Below are 15,957 nucleotides of genomic sequence, written 5' to 3'. Positions count from 1 at the left end.
CCCGGTCAAATGCCTTTTCCGCATCTAATAGCATAATAGCCATTGGGTCCCCTGAGACTGCCGTGGCATCAAGTAAAGTTATTACCTTACGTATATGGTGCGTGGTGCCTCTTCCGGGTATAAAACCATGTTGGTTATTGCTCACTACTCTATCTATTATTTTAGCAAAACGTGTTGCTAATACTTTAGAAAAGATTTTAGTGTCTGAATTCATCAGAGTAATGGGCCTGTATGATCCTGGTTCGTCTGGAGGCTTTCCTTTCTTTAAGATTATCACTATCTCAGCCCCACCCCATGAAGTAGGTGTTGAATCTCCAGTTTGTGCTTGCTGCAACATCCTAACCATGTCAACTTCTAAGGTATCCCAGAATACTTTATAAAACTCTATCGGGATCTGGTCTGGGCCTGCCGCTTTTCCAGAGGGGAGATCCAAGATAGCATTTTTAATTTCTTCCCCCTGGAAAACTTCGTCTAGAGTATCTGCCTCTTCATCCGAGAATCTAGTCACTGGAATTTCTTGTAGATAATCCCTTATTTTAGCAACATCACCCCTTATTGATTCCTCATATAGCTTCTCATAGAAGTTTCTAAACACCTCCCTTATTTTCCCTGATTCTGTTTGGATCCTACCAGAGGTATCCCTAATTTCCCTTACCGTTCCTGTCGCTTCTTGCTGCCTTGTTCGAACAGCTAAGGTTCTGCCGACTGTTTCGCTGCATTCGTGGCATTTTTCTCTTTTTGCAGTATATAATTTTGCCGCCTTTCTAGCAATTTCTCCCTCTGCTTCCCCTTTCACTTTTAAAAGTTCCACAATTGCATTATCTACTGGGATACTGCCTGCTATACATTCCTCTAATTTCTCTTCAGCCTTAAGTACTGCCTTTGCGAGTTCAGTATTTCTCATCTGCTCCTGTTTTCTCTTGTAAGAGTTAAAACTCAGAGTTTCTCCCCTGACCCCCGCTTTAAAAGCATCCCATACTACTCCTACGGTAGAGCTATCTCTATTAATATCAAAAAACTCTTTGATCCATACTTTCATGTGTTTCACATATTTTTCTTCCTGCAAAGTTTCCCTTTCGAAAGTCCACTGTCTTTGCTCTCGAATATATGCTGCTTTTGGTAATGTGAGAATTAGTGGATTATGATCACTTAGGATCCGTGGAAGTCTTTCTATTGTTGATTCTGATATAAGTGCGTTTGATATAAAAAAATAGTCCAGTCTTACACATATTTTATGTGGGGCCGAATAATATGTATAACCCTTATTTCCAGCATTATTTTTTTCCCCCCAAACATCAGATAGAGTGTTATTTGCCACTAGTCCCTGCAGGGCTTGGCTGACGCGCCTCTTCCTACCAGAATATTTACCGAATGAGCCTAGACCCAGGCCTTCAGCCCCATTAATATTCAAGTTCCCTGCCATGATAATTCTGGGTGCCCAAATAGCCAATTCTACATCTAGGAATTGAAAAATCTCCGGATCATCCTCTGTTGATCCGTATACAGTTATCAGCGTAGTCCATTCCCCATCTATCAAGCATTCAACCATTGCCCATCTTCCCCATTGATCTGATGCTTTTTTTCTTAGAAGCAAGTTTTTATTTCTAGATAATATTGCTACACCCCTCTTCTTAACACCCTGCTGTGAACTTACTAAAACGTGATAGCCCAATTGTTTTAAATAAAATTCTTGTGAAGTAATAACATGTGTCTCTTGTAAAAAAATAAAGTCAACGTTCATTTGTCTCAATAACATTGAGATTTTTAACCTTTTCTGAGCATCATTTAGCCCACACACGTTCCACGTTACATATCTAGTCCCCATAAATACATCATTTTTTTGTCACCGTACTGATTCATATTATACATTTTATACAGATGATTTCGTTTTTTAACCTTTCTCCCCCCCCCCATTTCCTCGCACTTATCCCCCTCCCTTGGTGGATTTTTCCCCTCTGTAGCCACTATACCATTGTTATTTATATTCTTCCTTTTTTCATATTTTCGATTCCCCAGCCATTCTCTCAGCTCGGTTTTTCCATTCACTAAAATACTTCTTTTTTTTGTATACCATGTCGTGCCGTGCCATGTCGTGCCCTGCTTCCCCCCTGGTTCCCCCCCGGATCCCTCCCCCCCTCCCTTACCGGCAAATAGGTCAATCCTGACCTATATGTAACAGCCGAGCCCCCCAGGGGACGTTCCTTCCTCCACTCTCCCTTATTCCCTTCGTATGACCAGCTACTCCATCCCATTATCGCCTTTATTTCTTTGTTATGGAAACTACTTGTCTTAGATCATTTATTCGGTTAGGATTATTACTCCGTTCCCTCTGTGTTCTCTCTTCTCGGAGATAGGCCAGGTATTCCTGTACAACAATTTCAGAAAAGAATACTCTAAACTGGCCGTTACAACCTACTTTAAGACGAGATGGAAACAGAAGATAAACCTCACAGCCTAGATTTTGAAAAGGAACTATAAGTTGCCTCATTCGCCATCTTCTCTCAACTGTTGTATGACAGAAATCCGGGAGAGCGAAAAAGGTTATATCCTTATATGTACGCTTTTTATATGGTTTAGCCTTAGCTATTAATTCCTCTCTTAACAGATAGTTCCCAAGATAGACAAGAATAGCTCTTGAACTCGCGTTACCTTTTTTTTGTTGCAGGGGAAATCGGTGCGCTCGTTGGACCTCTTTCTCCCAGTCCCAATTGTTCATCTCAGGGAAGGCACCTTTCAACAACTCCACCACGTATGCTCTTACATCCCCACCCTCTTTCCCTTCCTCCACCCCAAGCAATCTTATGTTGTTTCGCCTCTGCCTGTTTTCAAAGTTTTCCAGTTTCCACTGTATATCAGACTCGGTTTTCTCCTGCCCCTGTCTGAATTCCTGAAGTTTTACGACCTCATCTTCTACTTTCCCGGTTCTCTCCTCCACCTCCGTCATTCTTCCAGAGAGTTCACTGTAAAGTTCATTTACTTTATGAAGAGATCCCTGTATTCTCCTATTTGCTCGTTTTGCTCTTTTACTTTCAAGTCGTGCTTCTTCTTGCATTTGTCTGAGTGTAGAAAATAAGATATCGAATCTATCAGTATCCGTGTCTGGGTACGCAAAGTCTTGTTGTTGAACCTGACCCTGTGCTTCCCCCCGCGACTGTTCCTTGATGGACTTCACTTTTTGTGAGTCATCTCGACTTGCACCATCTTGAAGTTTTTGTGATGGAGGTAATTTATCCCAGTTTAGCTTTTTAGGCCAACCTCTTTGTGTCACAACCAATTGCCTGCCAGCTCCTATGTGTGACCCCCTGTGCCTATGCTTTTTAGCGGGACCTCTCTGATCTGTCACAGATAGCTCAGAGGACTCAGATAGTGAGGAATATTCATCTGTTTCCTGCGAACTATTTGGTGAGTCGCAAGTTGAGGTAGAGGTAGAGCTCAAATCAGTAACAGTGAATCCCCCTCCTTCTTTATTGTTATTGCTTAGTGAGGCACACTCCTCCCTATATTGCCCTTGTACAGGCAAACGTCTAGTGATACTACTGTTGCTGCTACTGCCCCCTTTATTTTCAAGTTTTCTACGGTCTTGTAATATAGGGTCATTTGTTTTGATATGTCTTATAGGGCCAGCCAGCCTGTGAGACTTTGGTATCATAGTTGTTTTGGGAATAGCACCACTTGGTTTGATTGCAGATTTTGCCTCTGCCGTGACACCTTTGCTTGTCATTGTACTACTAGCGGTCCTTGTGCTGGTGTTTGTACTGGTGCTGGTGCTGACTGGAGCATCGTTAGTCCCCCCTTGCTGCAATAATATCGGACCTTGCTCAACACTACAGTCAACTCCCTTATTTTTAAATGTGAGCTCTGTTTCAGCTTCTACTTCTCGTTGTCTCGGGGGTAATACACTCCCCTCTCCAATCAAGAAAATCAAATCGTCTTGTTTGGTTAACTCTATGGCTGAGCTTGTCTGCTGCATAATGTCTCGCTCAGGCAAAGTTGGCTCACTAGTTGGCTCACTAACAGGAATCTGCTGAGTTAGTGTTTGCAACAGTTGTGGCGGTTGTGACAATTGTGATGATAGCAAATTCGGTAATTCCTTATTTGAGAGCACGTCTGCCCTCCCCTCCTTTTGTGAGCTCAATTCCTGCACATCCTGAACATCCTGCACATCCTGCACTTCACGTGGACCACTCAATAATTTTAGAAATTGCGCGACCTCCTCCACTGCACCATGCTCATTACGCAGTGTCTCAGTAAGCTGCAACTGCAGTGGATCAGACGATTTTATTTTAAGGCATAGACTGGCATCAGGATCGCCAGCCCCTCCCTTGTTTATGTTTATGACCTCGCCGTCACCGCCCATAAAAGCAGGACCAATCGCCTGCTCTGTAACTTCAGCCGGCTCAGACTCGGCGCACACCACAGTCTCTGCAGACTCAGCTCGTGTCTCGGTGCTAGCCGAATCAACTGAGTCAGCCTCCGCCACCTCCACGGCTCCTGTTCCCATCAGTGCGTCGATCTGATCAGGCAGCTCAGCCTCAGCAGCCGAGCCCGTTGCTCGCCTGGCCCTCGCTCCCCCCGCCGCAGGGGACCCTCCACAGCCCTGCATGACGGAAGGCACCATCGGAGCCAGAATCACAGCTTCCCGCTCGTCCAGCCCCTCAATCAGAGCCTCAGCCTCAGGATCAATCTCCAGCGCCGAACTCGCCCGCTCCAGCCGGGGTGAGAATGCCTCGAATATCAAGGGCTGCCGGAGGATCGCCTCTCTCACAGGGTCGACAGTATCCACAGGTAAGTTGCCACAGATATCCTCTCTTCTTTTTTCATTAGTCAAAAAGCGCTCCAGCTCGCGCTTTTTTGCTGCCTCTCTTCTTGCTTGAGCTCTGTGGCGAGCCTTTGCCCTTAGGTTAGTTGCAGGGGTGTCTGGCTCGCTCTGTGTCCCAGGCTCTTCCCTTCTCTGCTTATGCCCAGTTTGCTCCTTCGGTAGCCTCTGTATCTTTGGGGCCATCGTCCGTCTGATCGCTTTCCAGCCTCCAAAAAGATGTGCAGCTGCTTCCCTTATTACAGTCGCTGTTTGCTTCCAAAAGGTACTCTCGCCAAGTAGAAGACCCTCTGCATATATCCATATGTTGGTAGACACCAAACTATGCAGGTCTTTAAGCATCACTGTATGCTCCGTTTACACAGGATGCGTGGCCGGGCCTTGAACAGACATCAGGTAATTATTACTCGCTCTATGCCACTAGGTCACCATTAAATCAAGACCATTGCGAGGAGAGTGGAATTAGGCTGCTGTCCCCTACGGACTGTCGGCGGCCATCTTGCATAGTTTTAAATTTAATGCGTTCCTTAATTGGGAGCCAATGTAGGCAACGCAAGGCATGCTTCCCGGAAGCCCTCCTAGGGAGGTTCAGAACCAGCCTAGCAGCAGCGTTCTGGACGCGTTGCAGCTGCATTAGGCCTTTTTGACTGAGCCCACATAGGAGGGAGTTCCCATAGTCCAAATGGGAGGTAACTAATGCGTGAACCATTGTTTTCCTGGAGTTGGGAGGCAATAGGTCAAGGATCTTCCTCAAGACCTTCAGGATGCCATAACATTTGCCAACAACATTGTTAACATGTTTAGTGTAAGCAAGATTAGAATCCAGGTATATACCCAGGTTTTTGACTGAGTCCACCGGGGCAGGGACAGAGCCCAATTCAGCAGGCCACCAGGCGGATGTCCAGATAGAGGGACAGGAACCAACAATAAGAACCTCTGTCTTGTTACCATTAAGGCGGAGGTAGTTCTGTTTCATCCACCCATCAAGTGCCACCAAACAGGTCGAAAATTTCTCAGCCTCCACAACTGGATCACGGGACAGATTGATCACCAGTTGGGTATCATCTGCATATGAGACAATATCAACCCCATATGACTCTACCAGTTTGGCAAGGGGTTCCATGTACAGATTGAATAATGTAGGGCTCAGAATCGAGCCCTGTGGAACCCCTTGTCTAAGACATCTTATACTGGACTTACATGGAGGGCAAAGCACTTGAAATCTCCTGTTCATGAGGAAGGAGACCAACCACTTATGTGCAGGACCAATTATTCCCTTCTCGCTTAAGCGACCTAACAGAAGAAATTTTGAACCACTTAAGAGCTAATCTTGTTAGAAAAACTGCACAATTTTCATAAAAACAGAGAGAAAGTAACACCTTTGGACCAATATGACATCAAAGGAAGTGACACCAATGGAAAATGTACCTAGGTAATTGGTATTCTCAACTTTCTTTTTAACAATTATAATTTGGTAAAAAGCAAACTTAAGGCTGTATCATGTTCATAAACAACTACTGACAACTAGCGCATCTTCTATTAAAGCCTGAAAGTACTTAACAGATATTAACTTTTAAAGCATCCGTTGTCAGGTTGGTTCAATGATAGGTGGTTGCAAATAGTCCAGAGTGGGGTGAGCAGCAACACAGAGATACCAATTGCTGTCCTCTTCACTTAAATGACATCCTTAACCACGTATTCAGGTCGGTCCACATCTACAATGTGAGTGAGTAGCCAACGATGTGTTCTCTTGTTGTGATTGCACGACTGGATATCCAGGTATTTTCTTTTATGCGATTGAGCTGATAATGTCATAATAATTAGGCTAAAGGTTTGATAGATTTTGGGCCTGATTTAGAGTTCGGCGGATGTGTGATGAATATCTCGTCCGCCGTATTACAAGTGCATTATATCCAATGGCAAGTGTTATACAGGGGAGTGGATATTGTCACGTTTGTGACGGAGTAACCCGTCCGATAAACTCTACATCAGGCTCTCAGTCAGAAATACATTCAGATCAAAGCATTCAGTGAAAAAATATTTAATTTGATAACATTTAGATTAAAAAAAAGATTGAAAGTTGACAATTACCATCATTTATCATTACCTTTGCTTAGGTCTGGTGTCCAATAAGCATGGGACATGCAAATAGGTCTGGCTTATCAATGAGAGTGCCTTTCTGTGCCATTGAATGGTTAAGGCACTTAATAAGTCATCAATCATGCACTTTATCACTGACCTTGCACTTTGCACTTGTGCATCCATCCTCCCATTCACGACTCATTCATGCATTCATCCTTGGACACAACCACAATATAACAAACATAGTCAACAACATATGCAAGATAAAAGAATACGAGTAAAAAAAAAGAAAACATGCTGCCAATTAAACATGGCATGTATGTGCTTGCAATAATGAAACTAAACACAGCAGGAGGTGTCCATCTTGCAGTGTTATTGTACACAGTCTATTCTTGTTTTAAAGTTGCAGCATGTGCACCATGTTTATAACCAATCCTGGAATGATAAAACAGTGATACACTATGGACAACAGGATGCCATAATGATGGGATTGTTTAAAATAAGTAGGCATGCAGGATGCAGCACACTATAAATTAAATAAATGAGTGGCAAGCAGGTGCCTGCAAGCACTGCCTGTGAAGCAGTAGGATCTTGTCACAGATGGAAGCAGATTGTAAATGACACTCCAACAGACAAATGGTAGAAGAAGGCTGACCCAAAGGCCCTCTATCCTGCTATAAGGATTTATATTTATATATATTTATTATTTAATTATTTTTTAATGCAAGGTCCTGGTAGTCAGCTAAGATTGTCAGGCCTTCGACAGACATTGTAGCAAGAATGGTTGGAGTACAAATCTTCTGTGCCTAGGATTTGTTAAATTGGGTAACCAACAGCCAAACCTTTCCTACAAAGGTAAGCTGGCAGATTTCATTTAAAAAAATACCTGATTGCAGGTGTTAATGTGAGCTTTAATGTTGTGCAAAACAATAAATCCACCCCTATCGGCATATTGACTTTAACATATGTGTTACACAATACATACATTAGGGCTACTACCCTTTTCTTAACCTTTCATAAAAAACAATCACCTTTATCAAAAACCTTTATCATTGGTTTATCAGAATAGCAAATTCAGACATTCTATAGAGGGCATGAGCAATTCCACAAGCGAGCATTAAGCATACTGTGATAAACAGTTATCAGAATAATATAATATCCCCCCAAAGACAGCCTAGTAAGGATTATCCTAATGCACATCTTCTATCCCCGAATATTTTGGGGTCGGTCACCAACACTGAAACCCTTGTCTACTATGGTAATCTGTGAGATTCTATGTAACAAAAAATGCCTTCCTACAGACTTTAGCACAGTGTAATAACACCTTCGGCCTTTAACACATGCTTGTCGCAATAAGTAAGTCAGGCCTATTGGCTTCGTCATAATATTTGATAATAACCCGCTCAAACCTTTGGAATCTGGAATAACTTTTCCCAGTGAGCTAATAAAGCCTATAGCCCTTGCCATTGACTTCACACCATAACCAACACAGGACTATTCAAGTGCACATAAGCTGGCAATCATCATGTATACAGTTATAAAACTACATATATGTATAAAAGGGCAGTTTTCAAAACAATATACAGCCCCTCTCCATAGGATTAACAAGAATCATCATAGCGAAAATCCCCGGGGTTTTTATGAGAGTATTATCAACACCAAACCCTTGCTCACTACTGTAATCTGTGAGAATACACTTAACAGAATACCTGTCTAAAGCATGTGGCAGTGTGATACAAATACATAACGGCCTGCTGGCTTTAACAAATGCTTTTCACAAATAATAAGCAAGGTCTCCTGCCTTTGTTGTACCTTTCCATAATAAGCAGATCAGACCTATGGCTTTGGATATAACTTTTTCCCAATGCACCAATCAGTCCTAAAATGTTCCACCATAACCAACTCAGGCCTACTGTTTTAAGTGTAAGATGTTCCACAAGGCAACCATTAGGCACACAGTCTTGAAATTACAAAGGTGTATAAAATGACAGTTGGCTAAGCAAAATAACATCTCTCTTTAGATGGCTAACAAGGATTCTCACAGGGCGATTTTCTATAACCATGGTTTCTTACAGGGTGTAACCAAAACCCTCTCTTGTAATTTGTTACATTCCATGTAACAAAATCCTTGTTTTCAAGACTTTGCTTTCTTTCATACAAATAAATAACAATTCACCATTAAATGTATTTCACAAACAATATGTTAGTCATACTGATTGTATTGTGACATTTCATTATAAGTAGATCAGGCCTAGAGCTATGATCACTGACACCCTAACCACTCAGCCCTACTCTTTTGAGTATAAGCTTTATCACAAGCCAAAAAGTGCAATGCAACCACTCTTTTCAGTGGAACCACACTACTTAAGCCCAATTCAAATCCTGTACTCAGAAGAACCGATAAGTGGGTGGAGCCTAAGTCCCTCTCTTAGTACTATTTTGAAAGCTCTTTTTTGTTAATCACATGAGGTCAGGTAACAGCTGTGCTATCCGGCCAGATCTTACAAAGCCCTGCTGTATTGAGCATATCCTTTGAGATGGGGCAACCAGAGAAGAACAAACACCACAGTTATCTAGGAGTTGATAGCATCACACTGGCATTTATGTGACCTTAAAGGGGAAGCTACATTCATCACAGTGACATGTATGTGACCGAAAGGTTAAACACAATAGCTTACTTGATAAAAGGCCTTGCTCAAGCAGCTGGATAAATACATTATCACAACTGGTAGTAGGGAGAGCCATCTGTGGAAAGCACACAGCTGTTGACGAATCAAAAGCTGACCTAAGAAGAACCAAAATCTGTGTGGAGCCAAAGTCTCTCTCTGTAATACTACCTAAAGCTCCTTTTTTGATCATATGGGGCCCGATTCACAGAACTAACTTAAGACAAAATCATAAACTTACTACTTTTGGTATTCACAGAAGTTAGGATTTTGTCTTAAGTTTGTCTTAAGACAGACTTAAGACAGACTTAAGTTAGGATTTTGTCTTAAGTCTGTCTTAAGTCTGTCTTAAGACAAACTTAAGACAAAATCCTAACTTCTGTGAATACCAAAAGTAGTAAGTTTAGGATTTTGTCTTAAGTTAGTTCTGTGAATCGTGCCCATAATGTCTAGCGACACCTGTGCTGTCAAGCCAGACCTAACACAGTCTGGAATTGGAATAGGAAATTTGCACAGCTGAAGTAGTGAGACACACACATGCCGACCCAGATCTAAGTTATCGCTATGAAGCATTTGTTTAAAAAAAGGCGTTTAAACATCTACTTTTTTCAAAATGTTTCAGACTAAATCTTTACGATCTAAAAATAAAATACAGACACAATTAACAATTTCACGCTTAGATTCTCACAAATTTTATTGAATTGCGTGGATTCAAACTAAAATCTTTGAACTTTCAACGTAGATTTGGCGTTATGCTCCAGTTGTGTAAGGACTGCAGAACCTGAACTCGGAGATCCGCACATGCACTCATTTATATTTAGTTGTTCACATAACTATCTCCGGAAATTGTTGTTCTTGTAGCTAAAACAATTGTACACCACTCGGACACTTGAACCGTCCATAAAAGCGGATATTTGAATAGCCGCTAAAGTTGTATAAGCATATGACAGTTGTTAGCTCTACAAGCTAAATTCAGTTATGAAGATGCTCTCATCATTACAAACAGAATATGTTCAGGGTCCTTGAAAATGTTACAATTTGTGACTGGGGTGAAGGCAGTGTTGCACAATATCACAGAATGGGAGGCTGTACTGATGGCGTTGCAGGCCAAAACAAACAAAAGCATTGGATGCTCCTCCGTTAAGGTGGAGGAGCGTCACGAGCGCAGCAGGTACAAACAGAATAATAAAATGGCCCTTACTATTTTATAATTCTGTGTACTGCCTGCCACACTAGCGCAAGCGGGATGTTGGGGGCGGAGCAGACAGATTCCTTGGTATTGCAGGATGACTGCTTCAAGTGCTCAGTGCGCGTGCCAGATTGTCCGGCTTTCTACAGCCGGCCAATCTGTCATCCGTACTTCAGAGCCTGCAATCCCAGTGCTGTAAAACAGCAAGGGATTGCAGGCACAGGCCCAGCCTCAAAATTAGTGCTGGGTTACCTGCTCCAACCAATCCTGGAGCTGCTAACAGCATGAGAGCAGCTCCAGGATTGGTTGGATTCACATGCAGGATGCAAACCATCTTCCTTTCCTGTCAGTCGGGACAGGAGAAAAGCAACATGCCGATGAGTTTTAGGGATGTCCGCGAACCACTGATTTTTAAAGGTGCTAGCCGGCCCTAAACAAAAGACCTTCATAAAAGAATAGTATTTCCAGTGCATGGAGTTTTCACATGCATATGTGTTTGTCTCAATACTGACCATACAGATGGGAATAGGGAGAGGAGAAAGGGTCTCGAGCTAGACCCTGATCTTTTTGCATGGCCTTGTCATAGGAGGATCCGCAGAGGCACACTACCTGGGCCAGACCTCATTTATAAATGCAATGTATCATGAGTCGTCAATATCCTGAGTCATATTGATTATTGAGGGTGAAAATGTCTAGAAAAATATTTTTAAAAGGAAAAGGCTGAGATTTTTTCATGGGCGTACTACCAGGATGTTTTTTTCTAATCTTCTATTAGGGCAGCATGGGTCGTCCAGGAATCTCAGGCCTTCCTGGTGAAAGTGGAACTCCTGGAGAAACTGGTTAGTTACATTTCTTTATGTATCACTTTACAGGGCATTAAAATAACCCCTCCACCCCAACAAGGATATTTAAAAAATGAGCAGAATGAAACAAAAAATTGTCCTGCTTGCATGTGGAGCTTGTGACATTTCATTTATTAAAATACTTTTGACATGACTGATTGGCAGGAGGTGGTTTTTCCCACATGAAATAAATGTTGGTATTTTCTATTTCTTGTTGCTACAGGTGATCGAGGAGACACTATAAATTTACCCGGACTACCAGGATATAAAGGAGAGGTTGGCATCAGTGGCTTTTCTGGTACGTGCCCTTGTAATTTAATGCTTATCATGCTGAGATCAAGCTAATTTAAACCTTGATTTAAAATCTGCCATCATGCAGTGAAGTTGTCAAACAAAACAACTGGCAAACCTTTTGCTAAGTGAGGCATAACTTTTTGGTGGGAGTTTCTGCCCTTTTCAGGTGAACATACTCAAACCAGCATTTGGCCAATGTCCTGTGAGCTGAGGCCAGTGGCGGCTGGTGAAGTTTGAAAGCAAAAGGGCTTCAGACTAAACCATGAATTTGAGTAAATTCCGCTGAGGGTTTATTCCCCTGCAAAAAATAATAAAGGGTAAAATGGTGCATTTTCGGGTGCAAATTCTTTTTTCATTTGACAAATAAAGCAATAGTCTTTACAGTCATCTCTAAAAGAACACTCGGAAAAAGATCTCAGAGAATTCCAAGATTTCCCAGCAAGTCTGACATTCGCGCGAGTGAGGGCACCAGGCAAGAGACTGGGGGATGGGATCTCCCCTATTAAACCTTAATAAAATTAATTCTCTTACCTCCATGTGCATGTTTGTCAGGCTGACACTTTGAGGATAATGGGATCTGATTCGATAGATCACGGGTGGGTGATGTTTTAGTGTTGTTACAAAAACAATTGACAAGAGAAACATATGCTACTAAGCAGAGTGCCTGACAGGTATTCAGCTATGGGCCACCCTATAAAATCCTCCACATCCTTCAACTCTAGATCAATTTAGTAATCCAATCATGAAATAATTGTGTACGAGGACTTTGCATTTTGATTTCCATAGCTCTGTCTTCTTCAATTGCTTGGGGCTCTTTTATCAGGAGTGTGTGCTGTTCTGTGTCCATCGCAGGTGCTAGCTCATTAAAGTCCTTGATATAAAGTGGGATTAAATAAATACAAATAATCAGAATAAAGATAACCAGACTCTGGCCTTTAAATGAATCTTAAGACCAGGACTGGAAGGTACTGGACTTGGTTAGTGCTACAAAGTCATACTAATTGCGTTATGCCTACTATGTGTGGACTATATTAGAGAGGAAGTGGCGTAAGGGCACTGCCATCTTTGGTACTGGAGAACCAGGTTCGTGTCTCGGCGTTGGCTGAACATTCTGTGATTCTGGGCAAATCACTTAATCTCCTTGTGCATAAAAATGTAATGGGTAATGTAACTGGTGCTTGAGTAAAGTGTTCCAATACCTTTCGGGTCGATTTCACGCTATATAAAACTGCAAAAAACAATATGACACAAACTTTGACTCCAATGACATCGCACAATCTTAGGAGCAAATGATAGCAGTTGAATTTATTTTAAAACATGTTATTTCCAACTCTAAGACTGTAGTTTTCTAGTAAACATTGACTGATAACACGAAAAAACCACAAGCTATATAAGCCAGTGAAAGCTAGCAGGTGTACTTAGATTTAAAGTTCATTAGTCACATCGGTTGCAGTGCTTATTTTGTAAAAATATAAGTGCCACCCTTAATCAATATCTTCTTACATTACCAAATACTCCAAACCTTCCGGCAAATTTGATACACCTTTCTCCAATATTAGATACTTCCCCCTCTGCATCCACTATATACAAATCCTTACAATTACCCTCGGATAGACTCAAATCAAAGACTGAATTGGCTTGGGAAAAAGACTTACTACAATGTTGGCCAACTAGTGCTTGGGATAAGTTGTGGTTTAGGCTTCATAAAACCTCTATAGCTGCTAATACCACACAAACCCTTTATTCTGTTTATCAACGGGTGTTATTCTCTCCTGTGAGCCTACCATCTTTCTCATTGGATATGTCCTCTACTCGTTGGTCCTGTCCTTGTCCTACTGCTGATTTAAAACACGTTATTTGAGTGCCCCCCTCTCCACCAATTCTGGCAATCGGTCTGGTCCCAAATTAGTAAAACGTTCAAAGTTAATGTCCCCTTTTCACTAATAAATATATTCCTAGGTACTCTGTCACCCCAATGGCCTCAGTCACCATTGAGTTTTAAACTGTTATATCTATTGTTAGCTGTTGCTTTTCATTTAATAACCTCAAATTGGAAACAAGCAGATAAAGTTACTTTTAGATCCTGGTGGAGCGCTGTGTGTTTTCACCATAGGCTAGACACTAATTATGTTTCCCCTATTTCTCTAGAGATTAAAAGAGATCTCTTAAGACTCCCATTAACCACATATTTATCCTTATCTGCCTCTTCTATTGTTAAGGGTATTACTGTATCAGATGATGTTCGGAAACCACCTTAATTTCTCTCTTTGCCTCTTTTTCTTATATGATTAAAAGACTTTTGTATTCTTATATTTATATCATGCTATTTTAGTTTTACTGATTGTTATGTTTACAATGTTTTAATCATGTGTTATTCTTGCCTTTTGTTCTTATATCATAAATTAATTACATATTGGTTTCCTCCCCTTCCCCCTTTGATTTATAATGTACATATTCTTCTTTGTATACAGCTTGGTAGTCGTATTCCTCATTTACCTTTGTTTTCCATACAACCTTTTTTTGTTAAATAGGATTTGTATTTATTACAATACTGTTCTTTTTCTTGTTCTTTCTTAATAAACTCAAACTTAAAAAAATACATAAGTGCCAGGGCCCAAGGTCTTCTAATGCAACAGGCGCCACCACAGCCCTGCCACTGCTGCTGAATGCCAGTGCCAGCACAACTTAGTTATCAACACACTTGAGCAAGTGTGACCTTTTTTACAATTCCCCGTCTCCACCACAACTAGGGAAGGCTTGAAAGTGCTCCGTCTATATATAAACTATATAAACACTCAACTGGCGTACATGTGGTGTACTCTCAATAATGTGCTCATACACCCAGAATATAGCATTCTCATCAAAAGAGTGTTTTGAGATGTCCTCATTTGCACTCGTAGTAGCACACTATGAGATGCAGGGCCAGCTTTAGGGCGCGGCGACCAGTACGACTGCACTGGGTCTGACTTGAAGGGGGAGCAATGACCTCAAGGGGTTAGGCGCTGTGTTTAGCAATAACTTTCATTTAAAAGCACCTGCTGCAGAGCTCCTTGTGCATCCAGCTTTCAGGCATCACTAAAGGTTTTAAGATTACTCTTGTGATTAACGTTCCTGCTAAAAAGAGATCGGAGTTTTGTCTAGAGATAGTCTTAACTCGCCATAAAGTAGTGCAGAGGGTTAATATCAACGCCGGACTGGCCATAGCTGGCACCGGGCAATCCCCCGGTGCGCCGCACGGGTTGGGGCCGGTTTTGGGTCTCTGGTGGCCGTTTTTGTTACAGGGACGATTTTGCAGCGCCCTGTACCAAAATCGTCCGAAAACCGGCCCCGGCAAAGTGCTCGGCGGCCCCTCCAAGAGTGGGGAGGGGGGGGCTGGCCGAGCACTTTGCCTGGGCCGGTTGTGGTTCCCAGTCCGGCCCTGGTTAATATGCCTGCTGCAAAGAACAGATCTATATTTTATGTGGATAGCTGAGTGGATTCATAAAGCCAGTCTTTACTAGCGCTTTTAAATATATGAAATGTATGTGAGAGAGGGTATATGGAGAGATGAGAGGCACTTTTTCCTTTGATAGTGAGGGAATCCACGGAGGAGGTCATGGGGTAGGGGTGTCAACATAAGCTGCCACCACCAGCATTGAAGGAGGCCCTGATGAGATGAACTGAAAGTCTACCTCACTTTGATTCAACCAATTAGTGCTTCATTTGTAGTGCTTGCCAGTACTTATTTCTAAACACGGTCACAAATTAAGCACTGATTAGTCGAGTCACAGGGTAGCCTATTGGTACACCTCATATTGTTGTACTACGAGTACATAAGAAGTAATATCATAACATGTCCAAGATACACATGTTGTATTATGTGTGTCTGAGCACATTAACATTGTATAAAACCAATATTGCTCATACTCCATGCACAAGAGCACATGTCATGCTTTGTGTACCATGCGTAGACCACAACCTGTCCATTCTAGGGATACATATATCACACCATTCACACGCCCTCATGTACGAGGCACATTTTTAGAGGACGAAAGTAAAACAAAATGTGTGGATGAGTTGAAACTGCAA

The 15,957-nt window shown here is 42.0% G+C and overlaps 1 protein-coding gene across 1 annotated transcript in view; it reads left to right on the top strand.

The window, feature by feature from the left end:
* Positions 1 to 15,957, top strand: part of COL4A2 (collagen type IV alpha 2 chain) — a 732,177-nt gene that overhangs the window by 582,113 nt on the left and 134,107 nt on the right. The window contains exons 35-36 of the mRNA XM_078657554.1: positions 11,529 to 11,592; positions 11,819 to 11,893. Coding sequence (XP_078513680.1) covers positions 11,529 to 11,592; positions 11,819 to 11,893 — 139 coding nt within the window. The remainder of the gene's footprint in view (positions 1 to 11,528; positions 11,593 to 11,818; positions 11,894 to 15,957) is intronic.

Source organism: Lissotriton helveticus, chromosome 8, assembly GCF_964261635.1.
Source record: "Lissotriton helveticus chromosome 8, aLisHel1.1, whole genome shotgun sequence".
Classification (NCBI taxonomy): Eukaryota; Metazoa; Chordata; class Amphibia; order Caudata; family Salamandridae; genus Lissotriton; species Lissotriton helveticus.
Note: the sequence above shows the minus strand (reverse complement) of the source record. Positions and strands in the feature narration are given on the sequence as shown.